This window comes from Notolabrus celidotus, chromosome 4 (assembly GCF_009762535.1).
Source record: "Notolabrus celidotus isolate fNotCel1 chromosome 4, fNotCel1.pri, whole genome shotgun sequence".
Taxonomy (NCBI): domain Eukaryota; kingdom Metazoa; phylum Chordata; class Actinopteri; order Labriformes; family Labridae; genus Notolabrus; species Notolabrus celidotus.
In genome coordinates, this window is record NC_048275.1 from 4,032,802 (window position 1) to 4,055,427 (window position 22,626).

General features: G+C 45.9%; 2 protein-coding genes across 7 annotated transcripts in view; both read right to left on the reverse strand.

Annotated features, from left to right (window-relative positions):
- The window catches only part of LOC117811217 (guanine nucleotide-binding protein G(I)/G(S)/G(O) subunit gamma-4), a 17,072-nt gene extending 7,006 nt beyond the window's left edge, over window positions 1–10,066 (reverse strand). The window contains exons 1-2 of one of the 3 annotated variants that reach the window (XM_034681368.1): window positions 9,521–10,066; window positions 8,285–8,387 (exon numbers count right to left, since the gene is read on the reverse strand). In XM_034681368.1, the coding sequence (XP_034537259.1) occupies window positions 8,285–8,383 (99 nt within the window). In that variant the 5' untranslated portion in view covers window positions 8,384–8,387; window positions 9,521–10,066. Of the gene's footprint in view, window positions 1–8,284; window positions 8,391–9,037; window positions 9,332–9,520 lie in introns of those variants that run through there. The other 2 variants (XM_034681367.1, XM_034681369.1) reach the window with 2 other exon arrangements.
- A 487-nt stretch (window positions 10,067–10,553) lies between these two features.
- lyst (lysosomal trafficking regulator) overlaps window positions 10,554–22,626 on the reverse strand; it is a 101,367-nt gene continuing 89,294 nt past the window's right edge. For 3 of the 4 annotated variants that reach the window (XM_034681364.1, XM_034681362.1, XM_034681363.1), the window contains exons 41-54: window positions 21,506–21,750; window positions 20,748–20,814; window positions 20,466–20,622; window positions 19,390–19,530; window positions 19,094–19,311; window positions 18,703–18,933; window positions 18,396–18,585; window positions 18,094–18,230; window positions 16,791–16,889; window positions 14,843–14,982; window positions 14,649–14,746; window positions 14,404–14,560; window positions 13,599–13,670; window positions 13,054–13,511 (exon numbers count right to left, since the gene is read on the reverse strand). In XM_034681364.1, the coding sequence (XP_034537255.1) occupies window positions 13,373–13,511; window positions 13,599–13,670; window positions 14,404–14,560; window positions 14,649–14,746; window positions 14,843–14,982; window positions 16,791–16,889; window positions 18,094–18,230; window positions 18,396–18,585; window positions 18,703–18,933; window positions 19,094–19,311; window positions 19,390–19,530; window positions 20,466–20,622; window positions 20,748–20,814; window positions 21,506–21,750 (2,091 nt within the window). In that variant the 3' untranslated portion in view covers window positions 13,054–13,372. Of the gene's footprint in view, window positions 13,512–13,598; window positions 13,671–14,403; window positions 14,561–14,648; window positions 14,747–14,842; window positions 14,983–16,790; window positions 16,890–18,093; window positions 18,231–18,395; window positions 18,586–18,702; window positions 18,934–19,093; window positions 19,312–19,389; window positions 19,531–20,465; window positions 20,623–20,747; window positions 20,815–21,505; window positions 21,751–22,626 lie in introns of all 4 variants that reach the window. The other variant, XM_034681365.1, reaches the window with a different exon arrangement.

The window sequence follows — 22,626 nt, forward strand, 5'->3', positions numbered from 1 at the left end:
CTCAGCATTCCGGAACCTGTAGAGGAGGGTTCCGGAACGCTGAGCTTGTAGTGCTGAGTTCCGTAGTGCTCTGATGCTCCTTAAAGAGACAGTAGCGTTTCAGACAGAGGCTGGAATGAGGGTTTTCAAAGACACCAACATGTAAAGCTAGGACAGAGCTAACAGAGGGACTTTATAAAGCCTGAAAATTAGCATAACCCCCGCTCTTTAATACCCCATTTCGACCTGGGCAGTTTGAGGGCCGGTTCCAGAGCGGCTCCAACTCTTTGCTGATCTAGAACCGTGAACCATTGTCCTGCAGCGAACAAATAAAAGAGACTAGTGGGTTCCAAGGCAAAGCAGTGGTCAGCCGAGGAGACAAGCTGCCGTTGTCAGCCATCGTTGTTGTTGTGAGGGAAAGTTCACACTAGCGCTGCTGGGAAAAGCGCTGCTGGGAAAAGCGCTGCTGGGAAAAGCGCTCACGTAAATCTGACGTCATGACGTTCCTCTTCCACGGGCTTGAGCGGGTGGAAAAACAAACTGGTGAGTTCAACCAGCTCTGAACCAGCGTGAGCATCAGCCCGGAAATACAACCCAGCTTGCGTTGGTCGAAGAGAGGTATATGTTACCCAGTTCACTTTTAATGGACATGTTCATGAGCTAGCTATTAGCTTCTTTAGTTAAGTAAATAAAGCTCTGTTCAACCACGACCACAAAGAGGCTTACAGTCCGTCTCTGATAGAAACACAATAACCTCATCCATCAGCTCATGAGTTAGCCATGAGCACAGACTGTATAACTGTCATAGTTTAGTGTTTGCTAACTCCTTCCTTAGCTCTCTTGTCCAAGTATGGTCACTTCTGGCTCCAGAGATTCAACATGGGAGCTGCCAAAATACACGACTGCAGCCAAAATGTTAAACTCAAGGTCTCAAAAAGACAGGAGACAAGTCGGTGGGTGACATCCTGGAGGCTATGTCTCACTCAGACAAGTGTTATATAGGTCACATTAGAAGAGAAATCTTATACTTGACTTTGTTCATGCACTAACAGGAGCCTCACAGCCTGCAGAGAGAGGGAACATGAGCAACATGAGTCTCTGGAAACCAAGTAAACAGCTTAATTATTCTCATAATCAGAGTAAATGCAATAATTATATTATCATGTAGCTGCAGCCAGGGTTCCTGCTGAGAGAGAGAGCCCCACAGGACACACGTGGTACTGCACGCTGGTTTCATCAGGCTGACTGTAATTACACAGCAGCCCCATGATGGAAGGAGAGGCCGTCTCATTAGCACAGATCACATTCCTTTGGCTGATTGAGCAATTAATGAGAAAGTGGTGATCCCTCAATCAGCGGCACAGAGAGCGCTCTGTCACAGACACACTCTCTCATCAGATCCTTTAATTAAATTTAAAGGATCCACGACGACGAGGCCGGCTGTTCTCTCCTCTTTCTCTGCTCTTCTTTCAGCTTTTCTTTGAAGACACACTTCAGACGCTCTTTATTCTAAACTGTAAATAAAGAACGACTCGGTTCTTAAAGTCTGATGTGTGAGCGGTCTTTAAAACACAAACATCTACCGCCCCGCCCCTCATCAATAATATCGTGCTGAAACTAACATGACATTTAGAAGAACATCCAAACTCTCTAATCCAAGGACTTTTTTTCCTTCTGTATTTAAATGAACACCCGAAATGTAATATTTAAAAGTGCCTGAGGCCTTACCTAGCCTGATGTAAGAACCATCATCCTTATTGCAGTCAAGGTGCTTTTCTTGAAGCATTATTAATATTTATGTTGAAATGTGAGCAAAGAGGGAAGAACAGTTTTGATACCTCCTGCTAGATTCTCTGAATGTGACCCGGGTGGGCAAAAACTCACGAATATCACAAATGTCAGATATAAAAACCATAAATCAAGAAAAGAACTTAAAGTCAGGAAGCAAGCACAGACTGCAGGCCTGCAAAAACTTTGACAGCACAACAGCTCCCCTAAAGTGAGGCCGAACTTTTAGAGCTCCCCCCTCAGGACTGGCTTTAGTACAGGTCGTAAAGCCCACCTCCATGTCAACAGATGGGACATGGGTGAAACGACGAAATCCAAATAAATGTCTAATAAACTTTCCTTAGACATGGTTTCTGTCATTAAAGTTAGCTTGTATGCTAATTTAAGTCCATGTTAATTTTCCACTAAAGTTAGGGTTGTTTAGTTTGTCAGACACAAGGATTTGTTCTGCTATGTAGTGTATCACTTTAATACTAAGTTAAAGGAGTGTTTCGGATACAGGAAGTGATGTCACATCTGGGTATCATCAGTGTAATATGGTAATGTGTAACTTTGGCTTCACTTTTTTAAGAATTGGAGGAGATAAGGGTGAGTCATCAATGCTGTCAATGGTCAAAATGTTCACTTAAAAATAAAGAAAATAATTTCAGTTTCCGGTTTAACATTTATCTTTTTTGTAATATGTCATTTGTTGCTTGATGACATGTTCTAGGTATGAGTATCAACACTTCTTTGCACGAGTGGTGGGCGTATCGATTCTGTGGTATCAATATATGGATACTCACGTTACTCATTTGAGTATCGATTACTCTAATAAAATATTGATACTAATTAATAAATGTGAAATAAAAGCGCATGTATCACTTCTGATTCTTTTAGAGTAACCCCCCCATCATTATAACAGCAGTCATGGTGAAGAGGCTGTTTTTAGATTTCCACTCAGAGAATTTAAATAGAGGATGTTAATTATTTATCATTTATGTGTTTTTCTATATTTATTTCATTGTTTTAAAAAGGCCACAAAAGGATTTGCTTAATAAAGTTTTTAAATGAACAGTATTTGTCATGGGACTTGTCTTTCAAGCATTGCATTTTATTTTATTTTTTTAAACCACTGAAAGTATCGGTATCAATATCGAATTAATTGCCATAAAAGTAATCAGTATCGTATCAATCCTAAACGGGTTGTGTCACCCAGCACTACTTTGCACCACTTAGTAGTAGACCCAATGACTGAGAATGTTTTTGACTGATAGAATTAAAAAAAATGTGGGAATATATTAACATTTATCTCAAGTATGAATCAGAGTTTTGTTTGATTAAGTTTGTGTAAATCGTGGTTTGTAGCTTTCATGATTTAAAAATCAAAATACTCCTTCTTTACGTCGCTGATGTGGAAACTCTGAGTTCAGAACGTTCGGCGCAGGAGATTTCAGGTACTGTCTCTTTAAGGCCCCCCCTCCCTCTGATTGGCCGGATCTCTGGAATTCTAGAACCCGTCGGTATAGAACATGACCATAAAAGGAGTTCCGTGCATTTGTGATGTCACAAAGTCTGTGTGGTATAAAAAACAGTGATGAAGCCGTTGTTCAGAGCAGACCACAGACGGTGTTCAGAAGACCCGGTCTATGGTTTGGGAAGGACCGCTCTAAGAGCCTAAAGAGGGAGCATTCTGCTATTTTAAGCCGTATACTGACCTTCTGGTAGCTTTGTAGAAGCTTAACATTTCACAACTTATCCTGTTTTATACTTTCTCTCTAACATGAACTCATCCTGCTGTTACTCTGTGTATGACAGCGAGTTTATGCTCCTGTTTTGATTTCTAACCATGAAAATGTTAAAAAGCGATCGACCCTGACCTTGTTATTTTTGATGCTGGTGACATTTTTCCTGCTCAGTGACCCTCGCTGACATTCAGTTGTTTTTCTCTTGTCAGTCATGATCAACGCTTCATGTAACAGATAATTTATTCATCCTACTCAGAACTAACTAGAGATGGAAAAAAACATATTTCTGCTCCGTGGTTTTTTTCTGCAGCTGCAGCCCCGTAAATCTGGCACCATCATGAGAATGCAATCGGGAGCTGGCTGTACGCCTGAGCGTCTCGTGGAGGAAAGACTGACAACAAAACAAGAAGAGACACAAAAGGCAGGGTTCAATGTCAGCCCTGTTTTCAGAGTTGACAGATTGGTCTAAATGTTTGAATGCTGGCTGCAGATCACTGAGAAACCCTGCTGTGGTTTCGACTCGAGAGCATCCAGACATAATGAAAATATTCTTTCCCATTAGTTACACCAAATGAAAGAAGAACATTTACATCCATCAATATCTGAATGCTCTTGAGTTTAATTTTAATTCATGTAGCGAAAAATTAAGACTTTCAAAACAGGCGTACAACACCAAAAACACGGCCCAGAGGTTAAAATTAAGGGACTGAATGAACTGAGGGGACACCCTGCAGACAGATAGCACCCCTCACTCAAAGAGGCCACGCCCTTCATTCTACCTCCCTTTAACCCTTAATCTGCTGGTGGGTTGTATATACATTCAGCCGTACAGTTGTCATGAAGAGAGAAATGAGCTATAGAGAGAGTTTTTACCACAGTGTCAACAGGCAGAGGGGACATGTGATCGACTCCTTTACTCAGATTAGTTTGACATGTATATGGTCGTCCCTGGTGTCTCTTTTTCTGTCTACAATTAATCACTGTTGTTATTTGGCTTTGACCAATCGGAAGCATTCCATTCTATTCCAAAGAGGCCACGCCCCTTAATCTCCCTCCCTTTAACCCTTAACCTGCTGTTAACAGGTGAGTTGTTTATAAATTCAGCCGTACAGTCGTCACGAAGAGAGAAATGATCTATAGAGACCCAAACTGTTTTTGTACCAGGCTGTAAACATGTTTATTTCTGCTGTAACATTTTAACATGGGGCTCTATGGGGACTGACTCACTGCAGGAGACACACCCTAGTGGACACTGGAGGAACTGCAGTTGAAAAAGGTTTGAAGTTGAATCTGATGTGCTGTATCTTGGTCCTATTGTGGGGAAATCTAAGCAGAAGGAAACATCTGTAAAAACTGATGGGTGCATCTTAGTAAAGGAGGTTCAAACCCAAATGTTTGTTCGATAGAGAAACAAAGACAGAACTGAAGGATTTAAAGGAGACTTTGTGCCAAACAGTCGGCTCGCAGGTTAAATGAGCGTCTGTGTGATACATGCCTTGAACCCTGATTAAGAGCCGGGGATAATCACTTTGTTTTCAACCAAGAGGACGTTTTCTTGTAAGCAGTCTGTGTTGTGCTGAGTAGGGATGATGGTGTATGGCAGCCGCCCAGGCCCGGCGATAATGCTGAGCGAACAGCCTCGGGGCCGCAGGGCCATAGTTCCCTGAGCACACGAGGAGCATACTGAATGAGATGATGACATTAAAGCTGAGAGCCGGCCCTTCACAGTCCAGAATCACATCCATGTAAAGCAGACGTTTTATTAGGATGGAAACACGACCTCAAAGTAGAAACAACGACTCCTCGGATAAAGGTTATTTAGAAACATCTTTTCACAGTAACAGTTTATGACTCGACGGGCTTAAAGATAAGGCTCAAAGTCAATGTTTAAACAGGTGTTGTTTGTTAAGGTCACACTGTTTATGAGGACTACATCATAAAAGTCTGCTGAAGCTGAAGGTTACAGGTATCAGGAACATGATTAATACACAGAACAAGGCATGGAGCCTCTTTGGAATATTAAAGGGTTTCTTTAAGCAATATCTTAAAACAAAAACAAGGACTGGACTGACTTTGACTCAGGATGGGCTTCACTTTTGTACGTTGGCGGGAGATGGAGGCGTGTCGTCCATCTTCATGGTATGAAGCCATTGTTACTCAACATATCAGGGTTCTTCTATTAGGGACCAGGCCACTATTTTTATGCTAAGTTAAGAAAACTCTCTCAAAGCATCAGATCTACCTCGGCCCAGCAGCTGTATACTTATATGGATGTGGAGCTGCAACAGGAAGTAGTAAGAGTATTCAAATGATACCATACGTGTATATTGATGAGTATACGAAGTGGCGTATGTACCGTTATTTCCAAACTCCGTCCACAGAGAGAAATATCTGAGCGTCTGTGTCAGGACTCCTGCTGGCTCCTCCAAATAGGAGCCGTGTTAACACCACCTTCTGTAGTTAATACACTCACTATTGACAAGTGCCTCATACAGCCCTACTTCAAAAACCCTGACCTATCCCTTTAAGCTCCCCGTCCTCCTGCACTCTGCAGAAATCAAATACTGGCAATGTAAGATGAGAAGAAGTCTACATGAGGAAAGTGCTAACCAGGGCAAATACTCAAAAACTTGACCCAATTTGGTAGAAAACTAGTGTCAGAAGTGGTCAGAATTCACCGTATCCCATCATGCCTCTGGCTACTTTCTCCACAGTAACCACAGTGGAGCTGCTCGCCGAGCACAGTGGGTATACTCCAGTGCTTTCAAGGTGAAGTCGGGCTTCATGTGAGGCCTGTCAGAAGACGTCGAGCTAAACCAACCGAGGAAACGTTCATTGTGTTGTCATCTGGCAGCGGGCTGAGGGAATAAATTATGAGGACTAAATTATGGTGGATTATCAGACGTGAGTCAGAGTCTGTCGGGGCTGAAGAGGGAAAGTTTGAAAATGGAAAAATATTGGGGCGTAAAAACACGAAAAAAAAGTTTACCAAAGTTTGGTTATTATTCCATCTGAAGTCTACGTTAGCTTCACATCACACTTAAACCTCCAGGTAAACTGTCTATGCCTCAGTTACACTGTGAGTAATGTAAGTTAAGTTTTGACAAGTGACAAAAACTGAAGTCCCTCAAATGTCCACTAGAGGCTGTCTCCAAAAGTGAGCCACTCTCCATAGAGTCCTAGCTTGACGCCTGCCATACATCACCCCTGCTCAGCACAACAAGAAAACATCCTCCCAGCTGTTTCCTTACCTTTAAGATTTGTTTTCTTCACATAATTCAAACCTTTTAACACTGCAGTTCCTCCAGTGTCCACTAGAGTGCGTCTCCTGCAGTGAGTCAGTCCCCATAGAGCCCCATGTTAAAATGATACAGCAGAAATAAACATGTTTACAGCCTGGTACAAAAACAGTTTGGGTCTCTATAGCTCATTTCTCTCTTCATGACGACTGTACGGCTGAATTTATAAACAACTCACCTGTTTACAGCAGGTTAAGGATTAAAGGGAGGGAAATTTAGGGGCGTGGCCTCTTTGGAACAGAATGGAATAGAATGCTTCTGATTGGTCAAAGCCAAATAACAACAGTGATTAACTGAAGACAGAAAAAGAGACACCACAGACGACCATATACATGTCAAACTAATCTGAGTAAAGGAGTCGGTCACATGTCCCCTCTGCCTGTTGACACTGTGGTAAAAACTCTCTCTATAGCTCATTTCTCTCTTCATGACAACTGTACGGCTGAATTTATAAACAACTCACCTGTTTACTGCAGGTTAAGGGTAAAAGGGAGGTAGATTTAGGGGCGTGGCCTCTTAGAGTGAGGGATGGGAGCTGCTAGGTGTAAAGTAGATTAGCTTTAAGTTCAGACACGAGTAGCAAAGTCATTTCAACATGGCTTTAAAATTGCTCTTAGTGGAGAGATACATTTCCATGTCAGAGATGGACCGGTGTTCCAGTGTAAAGAGCGACCCTGTTAACTGGAGACTCTCAGCCGGATGCGTCCCTCACAAACGTCTTTAGACGATCATTAAATATCTGATGAGGATATTTGGAGAATAAAAACTAAACTAGGATGCATTCCCGAGGACTCCTTCTGTGTTTCAACAGCTGTTGTAAACTCCACAAACACTGACACGTTCAGCTGAAGGTCTCCAGTTTACAGGGTCACTCTTCAGACTGGAACACCGGGTGCTGACAGAGACGCAGTCACACTATCAGGCTCAGAGAAGACCGATGTTCAGGAGGTATTAAACCAAGAGAATCACAGGTGTGTGTGATGTTAGTGTGGACGGAGGGGGGAAATAAAAACACTGAGAGTAACGTTCAGCATTGCAAGCCCCGCCCCCAAAGTTCCTGGACCTTTTTTGGAGGCGGAGCACTACCCCTGTAGCGGGAGGAGATTAACTACCTAAGAACTAGAGTTAGACCCTGGTTCCTGCGGTTGAAAAGCACCTTTAGCTTCTCTAGTCTGATGAATGAACAACTTTGATCAGATACCTCCACAAAGTGAATCTCATTGTAAGGGAAACGTGGCGCTTTAAAGCACATCCTGCTGATAAATCCGCCCTGTGCAAATATGATCACTTCTAGCTTCAGAAAAACAACATGGTGGCCAAATTGCCAAACTTGTGGCTTCAGAAAAAGGATGTCATGTTGACTACACCCGTCATCTTCTGTCACTACACTAACAGAACTGGCTGTTGTACAAAATGCTCATTCAAGACATGTCCAACACTCCAGAGAGAATTATTTTTCTCACACTCAGGTAACAAATGAAAGTCCAGTACCTTTATCCTGTCCATGCAGGCCTCCATCTTCAGCTGCTCCACAGCTTTCCTGGCTTGGGAGATGCTGGCCGTGCTGTTGTTGGCGATCCCGTCCTTCATGGTGCTGCTGAGATGCCAAACACGGGCACAAAGGGGGACACAGGGAGTCAGTGAGCATCACATTAGATCCACAAAGCAGCCTCCCCCCTGGCTGTGTCTCCAACACGACCTTTTCATTTTAAGGACCCATTTTGTTCAGGGAATCTGTTTTTACAGCAGCTCCATTTTCTCTGAAGAAAGAGCAGCAGCTGGACGGCACTGTGTCGTTTCTCTGACACTACTCATGCATGGTGATGTCCTTTTTTACTGGATATTCTTTAACACAGGCTGCAGGGAGCATCTCTCCCCCTCCACTCTTTAAACGCTTCACTCAGGGACAGATTCAGATTCATGGACCTGCAAGCTTTCCTCTCTTTGCTTTCATCTCTGCAACTTTTCTCCACACAACGTGCATGAATGCAAGCTGCAGTGTTTCCTGTAACCTGCTCCACCTCACACAGCATCCTCTTTCTGTGAATCCACTGCATGCCATCTCTGATTCCTGCTCTCCTCCCCGGCCCCCCTGACCCCCTCGCTCCCTCACTCACTCCTCAAATGTCCCAGTTTGGCAGCCATGGAGATGACACCTGACCACAGATGTCTTTTATAAGACTGTGCATGCAAATATGAAGCTTCCCAGTGAGGTGGGGTGCTGCCGAATCAATTTACACTCACTGTGGATTTTCCCCCTTTTTAGCATCGATGTGTTTATTCCAGCATCAGCTCCTCTCTTCAGATGTGAGCTGCTGCATGAAGCAAACGATTCAAAAAGAAAGGATGCAAACGGAGAGACATCATCCCCCTCTCCTCCTCTCCATCACAGCCAATTTATAGCTGTTAATGGTGGGAAGCTATCAGGCCTGCCTCCCTCAGGTTCCCCTCACTGTCGCTCTCACAGCTGAATCAGGAGCTTTCTGTTGTTCCCATCTAAATGAATCGAAGCTGATTGTTGATGCAGATCCTTCAGATGTGGGCGACTCTTATTTCTAAAGGGAATAAACAGTGGCCACACATCGTGCGAGCTGCGGCCCTGCTTCAGAGCAGAGACACCAGGAGGAGAATCACGGAGACGCTTCATGAATGAAAGGATGAAAAAGCAGCTGATCTTCATCTCTGCATCAATGTGCACATGAATGTCCCGTTCACACGCAGACCTACCTCAAAATCTGCCAATGCTTTTCCAATTAGGAGAATCCGGGTTGACTCCACCCAACACACACACACTCACACACACACACACGCACACGCGCGCGCGCACACAGAAAAAAAAAGAGGATCTGTCAAATCTGAAAATGTTAAGAGGAAATCCCAGGCTCGTTTCTGCGCGGACTGAACCCGGGGAAGGTGGATCCTGGTGGTTCGGTTTCTCCTCGGAGGGGTCTCTCGGACTGGCTCGTGCGTATTCCGTGTGGGAAGCAGAGATCCAGGCGCGGAGGTCTCGGTGAGCACCACGGATGGACTTGGAGAGATGTTACGCATGCAGCAGGGGGGGAAACCTCTGTGTGACGATCAGATCCGGGCTGTGGGGCAGGAGGCACTCGATCAGTGGAGCAGCGACGAGCAGGGAGGTTTTGTCCTACCGTGCAAACTGTCCCTGAACGCACCAAGGCAGCCTATTAATCAAATTAGCATGTTGCTGATTTTTCCTTATTTGTTTGTTTCTGCAGAAGCACCTGTGATCTGCAGGCTTCACCTTTTTCATTTCTACATCAGCTTTGACATCACTGGGTCCCCCCCCCCCCCCCCCCCACAGACAGAGATGGGCCTCATCCTGCACAATGATGCTCTTTGGGGGAATTTCCACCTTAAAAATATTTACCCCACCTTTTTAAAATCATGTTCTCTAAGCAGTTCCCCAGTTTCCCCTTCCCTCTGATGCCCCTGAACGCACCTTTTGTGCACAAATGGACACAAACGACAAGATGTAGTAATATTTCTTCAAATATTTATATATATTTATATATTTATAATATACTTATCACTTGGTTTGTCCATACATACACACACAAACATATATACAAACATAAAACATGGCCTCTCAGAAACAAAACAGCTAAACCAGCCAACACATATCATTGAAATAAGCAACCTAACACGTGATCTTAAATTATGCATAGCTTCATTTATCAACAGAGTAATAATAATGCTTCCTTCACTCACATCAGAACAGTTCCATCTTTTTTTTTTTTTGTTGTATTTTTTGTTGTATTTTTTCAAAAAACAAAAACAGGAAAAAACCTTCAAACAAAAGGATGTTTAAGAAAAGAAAGGCTGTAAAGTAAACATAAACACGGTGTCCTGACGCTGCACAGAACAACACGGCTCCAGGAGATGAACAGAAACAACGACTCAAAGAGAACAAAAAGGAATGAATTCAAAAGACGAGAAGAAATATTCCCTTTTTCGTAAACAATCAGAAACGTAAGACATCGTCTTTCACTGAAGGCAGAGCATCATCTCCACACACCTTTAAGATGACATATTGCATGCCTGGTATTGCTCTCTAGGTCGATTCAGCAGAATAAAAAAAGCAAATCTTTTTGAGTTAGCGGATAAAAAAAGTGCTTTCACTTCCTGTTTCACTTTAAACAAAGTGCTGTAAAGAAAGAGGGAATGTAAAGAAGAGCTGGATGAGGAGGACACAAACACCCAGAGGGATCAGTGTAGTGTTAGAAACTCTACGCCAGAAACACCGTCCTGCTTCACACGAGCTCTCTGGACTGAAGCGGACTCATGGATCTGTAATGATGTTCATAAGATCTCTGAATTCAAGGAACATTCTTAATTTAAGTCAGGTGTCGTTAAAGTTAAAGCTCCTGTGTTGATTTTGGCGCCCCCTGTGGACAAAACGTTAACTTCAGGCTCTGCTGACTTTGTCATGTACATGTGTTGTGTTTTTTTTACCTGGCTGTGTTAAATATTGATTCTCAACAACAAAAGAATCCTTCATAAGGAGTCCGGCACATTTCACCTCTGCCTGTTGACACTGTGGTGAAAATGCTAAATTGGTAAACATTGTGGTTTAAGACACCCTCCACATTTCACTGAGGTCACCCTTCATGATTCTAATGTGTGTAACTACCTGCTCACTAAATATTATCCCTGACTCGTCTGACAGAAACCAGGCAGCAGTGGATACAGGCTTTGAGCAGACATTAATTTTACTACTACAGAGAGGATCAGGGACAATGTTTGTTTATGGGTCTAAAAAAGTCAGAATTCTGACGTCAAAGTCGAAGTTCTGAGATGAAGGTCAGGATTCTAAGATTGAGGTTGGGGTGGCTTTGATTTTGGAATTCTGAGATAATAAGAATTCCGAGATCAAAGCCAGAATTCCGAGATCAATGTCAGAATTCTGTCTTTGATCTTAGAATTCTGAGATAATAAGAATTCTTAGATCAAAGCCAGATTTCTGAGATCAAAGCCAGAGATCTTGGATCACAGCCAGAATTCCGGCTTTGATTTTGGAATTCTGACATTGATCTTTGACTTCTGAGATAAGAAGAATTCCAAGATCAAAGCCAGAATTCTGAGATCAAAATTGGAGTTCCAAGATGAAAGCCAGAATTCTTGGATCAAAGCCAGAATTCCGAGATCGATTTTAGAATTCTGTCTTTGATCTTGGAATTCTGAGATATTAAGAATTCCAAGATCAAAGACAGATTTCTGAGATCAAGGCCAAATGTTTTGGATCAACGCCAGAATTATAAGATCAAAGCCATGATACTGAGATCAATTTCAGCATTCTGAGATCAAAGCCAGAAGTCTTGGATCAAAGCCAGAATTCCGGCTTTGATTTTGGAATTCTGGGATTGGTCTTGGAATTCTGAAAATTGGATTTCCGAGATGAAAGCCAGAATTCCAAGATCAAATTCCTAAATCAATGTCAGAATTTTGGCTTTGTTCTCAGAATTCTGACACTGATCTTGGAATTCTGAGATAATAAGAATTCAGAGATCAAAGCCAAGCTGCTGTGATCCATGTCAATGTCTGCAGTTTAAACCATACTTCATATTTTGGTCATAAGAACATTGAAATGAACTTCTCTTAATAACTTTGAGCAGCAAACATCCAGGATGAAAAGCCTTTAGTGCATTTCAGAGAGAGGAGGAAAGGTAGAGAGAGAAAAGAGGGAAAGAGAAGTCTCTGCAGTGTTTCTAATAAATAACTGAATTCAACATTCTCAGAGCGGAGAGAGAGATTCAACAAAAGAAGGCTGTAAGAAGGTATCATGACGGTAAATGTCTCACACACACTCACACACTCACACACTCAACATCAGCATCATCCCAGCATGCAGAAGTAGGACAGGAGAACAGGCAACACGAGGAACACTTCATTGCACCGTCCCCCCGTCCCTCCTCTGAGCTCACACACACACACACACACACTGAAGGCGAGCTGAGACTCCGGCGTTCAGACGAGAGCGGAGCAGACAGCCCAGCAGAGCGGCGTCTCACTCCCACAGAGCGGGATGTCTCCCGGTGGCAGACGTGAGGAGGGGCTCCGACGCCTCGCTGTGGGAGATCCCGAGCTGTGACGACAACGTGAGAGACTAGGGGGGGTTCACACTTCGGGTCCGGGCTTCAACCAGACGATAGCAGCTTACCAGGAAACATCAGGATCTTTACACAAACCAGGGAAACTCAACGGCAGGAAAAACTGAACCATGAAAGACTTGACAAAGCAAACACTCTCAGAAATGCTTTTATATAAAGTGTCTGTTGCAGCTCATCCACTCCGCCTCGACATTCAGCTTCAGTTTGTTTATAAATATAGATTATGTACATGTAATACTATCTTCATCATTTCAGGATGCTGGGAGTGTTTGAGGAGCTGGCGCAACCGAGGATGGCTTTAGTTAAAAGTCAGGGAGGGGTCAGGGAGGCCATGCTGACTCGTCCTCCTTCATGTCAGTGCAGGAGGAAGAGGAGCGCAGGAAGAGGGAGGGAAAGAACAGAAGGCTCCTCTCGCCAGAGACGGGAGTAAACATCAGACACGCCGTCGTGGTCAGCCCGCGGCGTAGCTGCTCAGGAACGAGTAGAACATGGGCAGCTTCATCCGCTGCTGGTCCCGCCGACACCACGCCATCACCGTGCCCTCGCTGTTCGCCGTGTAGAGGTGGTGACCGTCACACGAGTACGTCAGGCTGAGGAGGAAGAGGAGGAACCGTCGTTAGAGTTCACCACAGAATCAAACCTGAAACTTCAGCGTGTTTGCAGCTCTGAGGAGATACCTGATGATCGGTTTGCTGGACTTGGAGAAGGTGATCTCTCTCACGGGTTTCAGATCCCAGGTACTCCACAACCTGGACACAGTTCAGGGTTAGAGACGAGGAAGATAAACATGGAGGCTTCTATAATGTGGCTTCACTTAGATGACACGCTTTCATGACGTCAAATGCTCATTTCTCGGGACTTAAGATCGCGTGAGAACACTCACCTCATAATTGCCCCAAAGATTCTCTACCTGCATCTCCTCCCCTGTGTTACTCTGCTATGATGTCACGTTGGCGAGCTACACTCAAAAAACGCACCTCTATGTCACGCTTCATATGTTTTGTTGTACAGTTCTGGACCCTGGGGTCTTTGCTGATGCTCCCCCTGCAAACCACTTCACTACATCCACCCCAGCTCCTCCTCTCTGTTGTGTCTGATCTTACCGGTGTCATATGTATCCTCACTGATGCTCTGTTCTGGGTCTTTGCTGATGTTCCCCCTGCCTTGGCTTTTCATGTATGCTCATAAAAAGAGAGGAGAGGTGTGCTCTCCCCGCCTAAGGCTTTGGCAGTCCATGTACGCACGTGGAAGGGTAGGAAGCGCCCAGGAATAGAACCATACCACCAAATATAACTTACTGCATGCAGATAATAAGTTCTTAATGTTGAGTTTGATGATGTGGTTATAAACTTGGTTATTGACCTTTTCCTCTGATCTGATTGGTCGGTCTGTTGTTGGTTGTTGATAGGACTTCTAGGCGACCTGAAAATCTATAAATGATCACCACAGTCTCAGTATGTCTGAGTTTGTGTCTCCGCTCACCTGACGACGCCGTTCTCCAGCCCGCCTGCGATGACGTTGACAGAAACGCCCTCGGGCTGGTTGGAGAACGCCACAGAGCAGATGATCTCTCTGCAGTGGACGTGTCCAATGAGGTCGCCGTTCACCGTCCACAGCCGCAGGTCGCTGCCTCCGCCCACTGAGTACAGAGAAGCATGTGTCACTTCATGGAGCGGGGGGGGGTCAGTCAGATCAGCTGATATGATTCAGGGTGTGGCGTCACTCACCTGAGTCGCAGATTGTGGCGATGTCACCGGTGGTTTCGCTCGCGGACACGGCGGTCACCGGGCTTTTGTGTCCTGTGAGACTTTGTACATAACAGAGTCTGAAACACAGAAACCACACACACACACTAGGTGAAGCTCAGAGCGTGATCACACACAACAGACCCTCCTCTTTTCAAACACCCCGTCACACAGACCTGTTGAGGTCCCAGAGGATGCAGGTGCCGTCTCTGCTGGCGCTGATGAGGATGCTGTACGGTTTGCACACAAACAGGCTGGTGACTTCACCCGTGTGCCCGTACAGGTGAACCTGAGACTCCACCTCCATCTCTGACGGCTGTGAAAGAACATTATCCAAACACACAGACACATTAACAAACAGACCGATGAAAAGTGACGTGGTTTTCTTTCTATGTTAAATTCTGTCTTCATAACAAAAGAGGTCTGAGAGCAGGGCGGCCAACGTTAACTTATTAATGTCCCTGTCACACCTTTTCCTGACGTACAGGGCCACAAGTCTCTAAGTCATTGGCAGTGATGGTAGACTAAGCATCGGGTCGTGCTTAAGTTGGGGTGGATGCCAACATCTTGGTAAAATATACCAATATTGATGATAACTGTCTTTTACTGGGAAGACGAAGAAGCAGCAGCAGAAGAAGACTCAGCTAGCCAGCTATCCTCTAACGCAGTGTGTGGCTTCTACGAGATCACGTCGGAGGAGATGAAAGATGAAAGTGAGGCGCTCTACCTGCAGGAAGTAAAGTTACTTCAAGAGTTTGGGAATTTTTCAGGATTTCGTAAAACGAGACGTGGTGTTTGTGGACGACGTGTAAAGCACAATCACTCTCATACCATCATCCTTCAAAAGGCAACATTTAAAGGTCGCTAATTTAACAAGTCTGGAAATATCTGATCTTATTTTCGATATCATGTCTTCAAAATGTAAAACTATGGAAGTGTTTTTTATCTGATCTGTATCGCTGAATTTAAGGATCACCAAGAGGGGAGGTTTCTTCATGAGCCTCTCTGGGGCTTCTAACCTCTCCTGCACAATGTTTCAGATTCTATTACTGTGTGTTGTTGTTGTTGTTTTTATGATGTGCAAATAAACTAAAATAAAAAACTGTGACATTAAAGAAGTAACATGTCGCTCTACCTTCGTCTTGCTTCCCTTGATTTGACTTCATGCAATTTTCTCTCCAAGTTTTCCATAATTATCGCGTTAACGTCGTCATAATAATTTATTTTGAGCACAATAATCTTACAATTAAAGTTTGATGTTGTGAAAGCTCTAAAAATAAATCTGATCATTTAAATTGATTTACTGTGATTAGTAACTTTTACATTTGTTGATCATGGGCGCCTCGCGGTTAAAGCTTGCACCCCATGTACAGGTCCTAGTCCTCGTCTCAGAGGTCCCAGGTTCGGCTCCCAGACACAAACATTTACTGCAGGTCTTCCCTCTCTCTCTGCTCACAACACTTCCTGTCTCTCTTCAGCTGTTCTATCAATAAAGGTAAAAATGCCCCCCCCCCTAAACAAAGGTATAATAAAAATCTGTATATTATTATTTGACTTTTTTGTTTTGGATTTCATTTACAAACTCAACATCGAGCAGAGTTGGTTGAAAATAGAATTCCTTGTATCTGAATCTAGGAGCTCTTTTTTCTAACCACAGATTTTCTGGGTCCTTTATTGATCATTCAGCTGAAGAGAGATTGTTTGTTTGTAAACACACTTTGTTCACTCTTGTTTTTAAAGGTGCTTCATGTATAAACTTATCATATCAAAATACGTCTGAAGAAGTTACGTTACTGAGCTACAAGAATCAGTCCTGAAACTCTCCCCTCGTCTCTCCATCATCCTGTCGTCTTCAGAAACAGACGACAGGAAACCAGACGTCTGTTTGTTGGGAGCGTCTGACGCTCCGACGTCTCTCTGTCCACCGAACTCCTCTAATCTCTCTCTCCTGTAGTCTCTCTCTCTCTGTAAATGTGTTTCAAGGACGACTGTGATGTGACTAATGAAGCTGAGTGTGTGAGCGCGGTGACGGGGGGAGGGGAGGGGAGGATGGAGGGGAGGTGGGCGGTTGTTGATGTGGAGGCGGGAGGTTAGAGGGGGGGGGACGTAGCCATGGAAACCCACCGTGGTGCTGGTGAAGCGGTTGCTGTAGGCGGTGATGACTCCACACTTGCTGCCCGTAAATAGCTGGCAGCCATCGGGCACCCAGGCGCAGCTGGTCACCTGGAGGAGGGAGGGAGGAAGGTGATTGGACGGAGGGGAATGAGCGGTCGTTGGTCAAACATCAGAGTGAAGTTATGTAACGAGAAATGGAGACCAGAGAGTCCTGTTACTACCAGAGACCAGGGAAGGGTTTATACTGGATTAAAGCCTGAAACCAGAATCAAACATCCAGACTGTGTTCAGAAACCTGGAGCAGGATTCAGATCACTTAGATCCACAGAATCAGGGTGATCTTAATCTGGATTACAGAAACTGAATGTGAGAAAATCAACATCAAACATGAAATATTGAATTAAAGCAGCTGTGAGGATCATTCAAAATCCTTCTTCTGATCTACAAAGCTCTTAATGATCAGACACCTTCATATCTTAAAGAGCTCATAGTGCCCTATTACCCCTCTAGAACACTACACTCCCAACATGCAGGCCTGCTCATCGTACCTAAAGTCTCTAAAGTAGTATGGGAGGTAGAGCCTTCAGTTATCAGGCCCCTCTCCTTTGGAATCATCTACCAGTCAGGGTCCGGGAGGCAGACACCCTCTCAATTTTTAAGAGTAGGCTTCAAACTTTCCTTTTTGATAAAGCTTATAGTTAGAGCTGGATCAGGCTTGGACCAGCTCTTAGTTATGCTGCTATAGGCTTAGACTGACACACTGGGATCCTGTCTTTCCCTCTCTCTCCTCTCTCTGCTTGTCTCTCACTTTAACTCTTCCTGTCCCATTGAAGTTACTAACCATAGACCTTTCTGGAGTCCCTGAGCTCCCTTGTCCCGTAGGTTCCTCTGGATCTCTGCTGCTGTGGACGTGCCAGACTCCAGCTGCTACAACTACTACTATCCGTCTCCCCACTATCATCTCTCTCTCTCTTCATCTCCCTCTATCCCTCTCTCCAACTCAGTCTCAGCAGATGTGTGTCTAACATGAGTCTGGTCCTGCTGGAGGTTTCTGCCTGTTAAAGGAAGTTTGTCCTTGCCACTGTAACTTGCTAAATGCTGCAAAGTGCTCTGCTCATGGTGGATTAAGATGAGATCAGACTGAGTCCTGTCTGTAAGGTGGGACTGGATCTTATCAGGTCTTGATGTTGGGTCTTTGTTGATGATAGAACATAGAGTCCGGTCTAGACCGGCTCTGTTTGGAAAGAGTCTGAGGAGAACGTTTGTTGTGATTTGGTGCTTTATAAATAAAGGTTGATTGATCATGGTTTACCTGGTGAAGCTGTGAACACTGGATGAAGTTGATCGGCGGCTCGCTCTGTTTGCTCTTCAGCCTCAGGATGTTGTCCGCGTATCCCCAACTCAAGATGGCCGACCACTGGATGTCTGTGCTGTGCATGCTCCGAACTCCTGCAGAGAAGAGAACACAAAGTGACCCTGTTGAGTCTTTGAGTTTCACATTGATCTTCGTTGTTTCTTGTCTGGCAGTGTTTCTAAAATCCTTCTGGTCAGGTCTCCTCTCCTCAGACTTGCTCTGGACTTCACAGAGTCTCAGCTTCGTGGTGGTTTTCGTACCCTGCTCTTTGCTGTAAATCATCATGAGGCAGAACTTGCGGGACAGTCCACAGATGGCCCGTGTCGGCAGAGCCAGCAGGGATCCGAACCTCTCCCCGTGCGGCTGACTGAAACACACCACCGGGTCCGGAGCGGAGGGCGAGCCTACGTACTCGCCCCACTTCAGACCTTTGATCCACGGCAGCGGGCTCTGCAGGGGGGGGAAGAGGAAATTACCAGGTGAGCGGGGGATCATTTCACGGATGATGAATTAATTGAAGTCTCCCTCGCTGCACGACAGGAGGCTCCACGCTGCAGAGGAGATTACCGGGCACACGATTTCCTTCGCCTGCTCTCGAGTCTCTCTGAAGGCCAGCTGAACCAGGAGCCCCATGGCCGCCGGCAGCTCGCCCTCCATCATGAGTTTGGGCCCGGCTCTGCTGGCATGAGAGGCGCTGAAGAGCTGCCGGGGCGTCTGACCGTACGTCTTTATCATCGTCTCCAGGGCGCGGCGCTGCACCGGGTCCTCCACCGCCGACACGTCCATGCCGAAATACGTCTGAGGAGGAAACATGAAGCAGCTGAAATATAATCCTGATAATCTGCACCAGACGTGATGTCAGAGGCGCCGGGGTTAGATCAGCTGATGAGCAAACACCAGAGCACTTTCTTCAGACGATCTCAATGTGAAACAAAACCAGAACGCAGCGTCTGCTTACGGCGGGGTGGAAGACGTTGATGGCGTGGACGGCCGCTTTGCCTTTCTGCTTCAGACCGAACACCAGGTCGATCCACTGACACAGACTCTGCGAGACCTGGTCTGACTCCAGCGCCTGCCGGTGGATCAGGATGAACAGACGGGGGTCGTTTCGCGCCCAGGGAGGCAAGTTCACGTGATTCACCCTCTCGCCATTCTGACGAACGCCGAAATCAAAACCTGCGAAGAGGAGAGGTTAGAGTTTTAGATTCATGAATAAGGATTGAAGATTCAAAGCACGGAGGCGAAGGTCGTTACCTTCTCTGTTGACGAGGAATTCTGGGAGGTAGAAAAACTCGGGGATGAGCTCCTTCACGTCCGTCATGGACTCGTAGGAGGACAGACGCCACGTGGTGTTCATGGAGTGGAACGTCCGGTCGGGGATATCAAAGCTCTGGTCTGATGAAGTCCAAAGACAATCTCATTACAGATTCGACTCACTGATTGAAAAGATCCCCTTTCATGACCTCAGACGGCACGCCGGCTGAATACATTTACCGTCACATAAAAAGACGGCTCGCAGGATCAGAGGAGAGAGAGGAGGAGGAGGAGGAGGAGGAGGAGGAGGAGGAGGAGAGAGAGGAAGAGGTGAGAGAGGAGGAGGAGGAGGAGGAGAGAGAGGAAGAGGTGAGAGAGGAGGAGGAGGAGGAGGAGGAGGAGGAGGAGAGAGAGAGGAAGAGGTGAGAGAGGAGGAGGAGGAGAGAGAGGAAGAGGTGAGAGAGGAGGAGGAGAGAGAGAGGAAGAGGTGAGAGAGGAGTCGACAAGAGAGGAGGAGGAGAGAGAGGAAGAGGAGGAGGAGGAGGAGGAGGAGGAGGAGAGAGGAAGAGGTGAGAGAGGAGGAGGAGAGAGAGGAAGAGGTGAGAGAGGAAGAGGTGAGAGAGGAGGAGGAGGAGGAGGAGGAGAGAGAGGAAGAGGTGAGAGAGGAGGAGGAGGAGGAGGAGGAGGAGGAGGAGAGAGAGAGGAAGAGGTGAGAGAGGAGGAGGAGAGAGAGAGGAAGAGGTGAGAGAGGAGGAGGAGGAGAGAGAGGAGTCGACAAGAGAGGAGGAGGAGAGAGAGGAGTCGACAAGAGAGGAGAGAGGAGGAGGAGAGAGAGGAAGAGGAGGAGGAGGAGGAGAGAGAGGAAGAGGAGAGAGAGGAGTCGACAAGAGAGGAGGAGGAGGAGAGAGAGGAAGAGGCCTTTCATGGTCAAAGTGACGCAACAACTGAGATCAGGACGTTACAGCGTCTCAGCATCAAACACGTCGTGCACACAGGTGACTCTGAGCTCTCTGGGCTCTCTGAGGCGTGTACATTAAAGCTACAGATAAAGCAGACGGGTCAGGATAGAGTCTCACCCTGGTACGCGAGGAACATCTTGGTGAACGGAGGCATCCGCACGAGGAAGTGCAGCACGGTGCCGCTGTTAGAGTAGTGCGAGCCGTAGTGGTACGGCTGCACGGGAGGCATGGGGTCGTCTTCACGGATGCCCTTCTTGTACTCCTCCTCGAGGTACTGCGTGATACAAACACGCACACAAACACACACAAACACACACAAACACACACAAACACACACATGTTGATGCGTTTTCTTAACACAAGAGACACGAAGGTCAGAAAGAGTGCAGCCGGACTCACCCTGTAGTTATCCACGTATCGATCCTCCTTCTCTTTGGACTGCACTGCGATGGGTTTGCTCAGGTTCCTGCATGAAGACATAAAAATAAAGATCACACACACACACCAGGAAACATCAATCAGCTGCAGCAGTCTGCTTTTAGAAATCTAGCAGCGAGTATCTCTGGAATAAAAAAGGTGAGAACATTAAAAATATCCTTCAGTGAGACGTTACACATTTAAGAAATGAGAGCAGGAACCTTTGAGGGATGGATGTCGGGTATTCAGAGGTTTTATTTGAGCTTACAGAGGAAAAGCGGCATTCAGGAAAGCCATGAAGTCAAGCTCGGCCGACAGAACATCATCAAAGTGCGTTCTATTTTAACTGCTCTGCCTGTGAACTGCTTCACAACCCTCCTCTACCCCAGCTCCTCCTTCCTGATTTCACCATGGTCATATGTATCATCATTAATGGTCTGTTTTGTGTCTTTGCTGCTGCTCTCCCTGCCTTGGCTTTTCATGTATGCATCTGAAAGAGAGGGGAGGTGTGCTCTCCCCACCTCAAGCTTTGGCATTCAGGCAGGGAGCTCCCAGAACAGAGCCATACCCCTAAATATACCTCACTGGATCCAGATAATTAACTCTTTTTACGAGGGCGGTCCTGACTGAACAGTTTTTAGATTCTGCAGCAGGACCAGCGTGAACTCTTCCTTCATACCATCAAAGTGTGAAAGCCAGAGAAACTTTGTAACGCCGCTAAATGATGAAGACTCGCTGACCTGTAGATGCCGGGCTCCTGCAGGTCAATGGTCTCGCTCGTGTAGTCTCTCAGGATGAAGGGGAACACCGGGTACTGCATGAGGTCGTTGAAGGAGCGACCCGCGTGCTTGTTGAGGTGCGTGAGGTACTCGAAGTTGGAGATCTGACCCGAGCCCCACAGCTGAGTGAGCGCCGTGATGTTCCCGTGCTCCAGCAGGTTGGGGAGGTCAGAGGTCAGGATGTTGTGGTAGACGTCGTCACGGAACTGAGGCGGGAAAAAAGGAGGAGGAGTCACAGCGTTAGTGTTAGGACTTTAGGAAACATGGAGGACAATCTCTCCTGCAATGTGAAGGACAGTCCAGTAGGGAGGGACGGGTCCATTCTGATACCTCAGCCTTAAACTGACATAGAAGCACTCCTACAGAGGAATGAGGAACCAGAACAGGCATCAGGACGTTGACCTGCAAGGAGGACTGAAGGCTGGTGGTGCTAGCTCTGCTATCTGTAGCCACACTCTGTGAACCAGTTTGTCGTCTACCTGCAGACTCTGTGGTCCCGTGTTTAGCCGCTCAAGTATTTGAGCTCAGTTTTGACTGCTGTCTAACGTATCTGATAGGTTTCTATTCTAGTCAATGTGTTAGCTTCCACTGGATCATGGAGCATGGACAGAGCAGATGGAGCTGGACAGGAAGTCAGGTTTCACCAAAACAAAATGAAAACATCCGGTTAATTTTCAGAATAAAACACTCTGTGTTATCACCAGATCGTATTTCACTTAACTACAACAACAAACCAAAGTCATGATGAGCGGAGCCAGGCCTGGAGTCAACAGCTCAGAGGTTTTCAGAGGACCAGAAAGACAACATGGATGAGGAGAGGAGGAGGAGGAGGATCCTTGATTCAGTGATTACAGCGGGGAAACCTCGGTCACATGACTCCAGCTGTCCAACGGTCCAGCATAGAGTCGGACCGCAGCGTATTGGAGACGGACCAAAGTGGAAGTCCAATGTGAGTCTTAACTAACCTTTAGACTAGTCGGTCAGTTGATACTTGAAGACTATAGTTTGATTTCCTGCAGACCCTGCAGAGCCGGGCGGATGTGAGGACGTAAACCATAAAGACATTTCAAGATGCTCCGTGT